Here is a 4,451-nt window from a genome sequence, read left to right on the forward strand (position 1 = left end):
ATTCCTGCCATTTTTTCTCATTCCCGACTCTTTGCGAATTCCCATCTAGGACAACGTTCCCGAAAATTCCCACCCCTATTGTTTTAACTCATCCCCGCATCCCCCCTACCCTTCCCTTTTCCCCATTTTTACAATTTTCATAATTTTTGAACACAAAATCATCACATCAGTATCATTTTTTTCATTACCATTTAGTCTATCTTTTTCACATCCACTACCCCTCCAATCACACCCCCCTCCTGCTCCTGCACCCACCCAACATGCCTCCTACACCGAATTTTCACAACGCCCCCACCTCAGCACTCATATCTCCATTCTTTCCATGCATGCATACAGTGCAGTTTCCTTGTAATTTGAAAAGTAAAAACAAATAAATGTGCGTACAATACAGTGTACACATGTTGGCAAACCTGCGACCAGCAAGCACACTGCACACACAACACAACTACATGTACACAATGTACACACATTCATGTACATTGTAATAAACATCCAATCAAAAAAACTTGAAGAACATTAGCATGAAAGAAAAAGATGAATGAATGATGCATGTGTGTCTCTGGGCCTGCATGCACACTGCTTACATGTCTTCAGTTTAAAAACATGTGTGTAGGCAGGCATAATAGCACACACCACACACACACACACACACACACACACACACATCATGCAAATGCATACAAAAACGCAACAACTCATTTACAAAATTTACAAAAACATATTCACTCGTGTAAACATTTGGTATAAACAGACTTGAATAAATACAAAAACTAACACACACACACACACACACATACATAAATACATACATACATACATACATACATACACACATACATACTCTGAAAAAATGAAAATGAAAAAATATGGGAACGCCCTCCCCTCGATGGAATTCTTGCCAATATGTATCGAGGTTCTCGGCCCGATGGACCCCAACACCCTTAAATTTCTTAAGGCAATATGTAAAATGATCAGCGTCAGATCAGGCGGCAGCAGGGAACTGTTTTTCGCAACTAACCACATTTCGTGCTTGTTGCAGCGGTTCCTGCGTTTCTGTGTGCTTGAAAATATCCAACTGAATGCCGACATGTGCAATTAACGACAAATCAAAGTGTTAATCCATTTGTTACTTGATGTTTGACGGTTCAGTGTCACCCATCATGTTTTGGTTTTAACATACATACATACATACATACATACATACATACATACATACATACATACATACATACATACATACATACATACATACATACATACATACATACATACATACATACATACATACATACATACATACATACATACATACATACATACATACATACATACATACATACATACATACATACATACATACATACATACATACATACATACATACATACATACATACATACAATTTGAAAATTTTAAACTTATCACCCAAAGGCTAAATATCATCAATAAACATGATGCAATGGTCCTTCTATTACAAGCTGCTTTTTTGCCTCGTCTTGTTTATTTTTTGAGAACATCCCCTCTGTTGGATGTTTCGATCCTCAATAGTTTCGACGATCACCTCCGTGACGCATTCCAGTCCATCTTCAACATAAAACTCGATCAAAAAAATTGGTTACAGGGGACGCTGCCTATATGTGTTGGTGGCCTGGGTTTGGGTTCCGCGGCTGAGCTGGCACCTTCTGCCTTTTTGGCTTCTGCTGCTGCCACGGTGGCCCTCCAGGATCTGATGTTGCCTGGGGATGTGATTTACGTCGATAACTTCAGATTGCAAGTATACGACATGTGGCGCGCCACCAACGGAGATGTGGTTGCGCTCGAAAACCCCTCGCAAAAACACTGGATCGCCCCCTGTCTTAATAGATCAGTTGATCGATGGCTGCAATTGAATGGCTCTGCTTTTGACAAGGCTAGAATTATGGCTGTCAAAAGTGAGTTGGGCTCCGCCTGGTTGAGAGCGCTACCCAACACTTCCTGCGGCACTAGATTGGATGACTCCTGTGTTCGCGTGAGCCTTGGTTTGAGACTTGGAGCCCAGATCGTCACCGAATACGAATGCGCATGTGGGGCAAGGGTTGATGAACTTGGATACCATAGCCTTTCTTGTCGCCTAGGTCCAGGAAGACAAGCCAGACATACGGCTGTCAACGAATACCTGGTACGATGTTTTCAAAAGGCTGGTATCCCGGTTATAAAAGAACCCATGGGTTTGATAGAGGAAGGAGCCTTTAGGCCTGATGGTTACACTATCACCCCATGGGCCCAGGGACGGTCCCTTGCTTGGGACGTTACCATACCCCACACTATGGCTGACCGATACATCGGCTACACTTCAGTTGAGGCGGGCACTGCTGCCCTTAAAGCGTCCGATTTCAAAAATGAAAAATACGTTTCATTAAACAATTTAAGCAAAATATTTCAACCCATTTGCATTGAAACGTTCGGACCAACAGATAAGCACACGTCATTATTTATTAACGAATTAACAAGAAAAATAGTTAATATAACGGGTGATCCTAACGAAGGCAATTATTTAAAACAAACTCTTTCACTTTTATTACAAAAATTTAATTCCTTCTGCATTCTGGATGGAGCTGCTAGATACCTGACTGTGCGAGACCAGGGACATAGATAAAAGTTGAACTCGGAAACGATTGCATGCCTAACCATGGCTTGTTCATCAAAACGGGTTTCATACATACATACATACATACATACATACATACATACATACATACATACATACATACATACATACATACATACATACATACATACATACATACATACATACATACATACATACATACACACACACACACACACACACACACACACACACACACACACACACACACATACATACATACATACATACATACATACATACATACATACACACACACACACACATACATACATACATACATACATACACACATACATACAAACATATTAAAGTACATACAAACATTTACGCATGCTTTGCTTTACAAGTGCACTCAAATGGACGGTGGATTAAAAATGGTCTTGATATTTTATGAAAGCCATTGTTCAAATGTTCGCATGACGTCATCACCGTGCTCTCTTCATTCGATCCAGTGACACTTTTGCAAACAAATTTGAAAAAGAACACATAAATAAATTTGTTTCATGTAAACAAATGGAAGTGTGACCGCATGGAAGGGTAAGCTCGTGATAACATGAACATTCAATCACATATAACACATGAGATTGTGTGGAACGAAGACCACGAGATGGAGATAAACATGAAACAAGGTGATGAAATGGCTTAACGACGGTCGTTTGAAGAGCGAATCAATCGCATGAATGAAACCGTAAACGAATTTAATTAATAAATCCACCAGTCAACTTGCTTTATAAAAAGAGAGTGTGTTTAAACTCCCAACACAAGATCCAATTCCCACGCAATGTGATATATTCAACTCCCATGCAATGTGATATAACGTGATTTAATTTAATTTTGAAAGTAAGAAACAAAAGAGAATATATACACTGAACACCCCGGAGATTTCATTAGTTTCCTCTCCATAATGTGATTAGAAGCAAAAAATTTAAAAATTACTCCGCAATTTCTTCACGAAAAAAAGAATGCAGTTGAAAAAAATGATAGTTAGATAAGTATATGATGCTGGCAAAATAACAGACATGAATGTGACCACATGAACATCGTAATTCGTTATGTACGTGTATCTGTATGTTTGTGTGTGTGTGTGTGTACGTGTGGGTATGTATATGTGTGCTGTGTATGTGTAGAGTGAATCGTTTTGGTTACCAATTATACCTGAGCGACTCACCCAATCATACTGTGTCTGTGTCTTCGTCGGTGCATCAAAGTTAAGCAGATCAGCAATAAAAATAAGTAAATAGATAATAAAATAAATAAATAATAAAGTAAATAAATAAATAAATTAATTAATAATAAATAATTCTTCTGTAGTCTGGAGAATAAAATGAAATGATTTTAATCTTTTTTTTTGTTTTTTGCACATGAAACTCTCTGTCTCAGTAAATATTTTTATTTACTAAATAATAGCTTTCGAGACCAGTTTATTCGAAAGTAATAAAATAAAAATTAATTAGAGCCGTTAAATAAATTTCGTTTTTTAGAATTAATTTTCATTATATATAATCAAAAAGCAAAGAGGAAGATTTGTGAATACTTTCAGAGGTTAAGCGCTTAATGATTTAATATTTGGTCCGCCATCGCACTCTTGCGCGCGAAACGCCGTTGAATTTTTTTTTAATAAAATAATTTTTATATTATTACTTTTCCATTGAGTCGTCTGCAAAATGCTTTTTCGTGAATATTTTATTAGGCAGAAACAGCTGAAAAAATGATTTTGATTAAGAAAAATGAAAAAATGAATTATTAAAATGTTCTGTAATAAAAGGAGACGCCAACATGCAGCGATCGTGAATTATAAATA

At 37.4% G+C, this 4,451-nt stretch overlaps 1 protein-coding gene across 1 annotated transcript; it reads left to right on the plus strand.

Moving 5' to 3' along the window:
* Positions 1-850: 850 nt before the first annotated feature.
* HELRODRAFT_175732 (hypothetical protein) lies at positions 851-2,635 on the plus strand (the record flags this gene model as incomplete). The annotated part of the gene is made up of 3 exons (XM_009023140.1): positions 851-1,041; positions 1,432-1,924; positions 2,177-2,635. The coding sequence occupies 3 exons, from the start codon at positions 851-853 to the stop codon at positions 2,633-2,635; spliced, it is 1,143 nt and encodes a 380-aa protein (XP_009021388.1).
* Positions 2,636-4,451: the final 1,816 nt, after the last annotated feature.

Source organism: Helobdella robusta (genome assembly GCF_000326865.2).
Source record: "Helobdella robusta unplaced genomic scaffold HELROscaffold_35, whole genome shotgun sequence".
Classification (NCBI taxonomy): Eukaryota; Metazoa; Annelida; class Clitellata; order Rhynchobdellida; family Glossiphoniidae; genus Helobdella; species Helobdella robusta.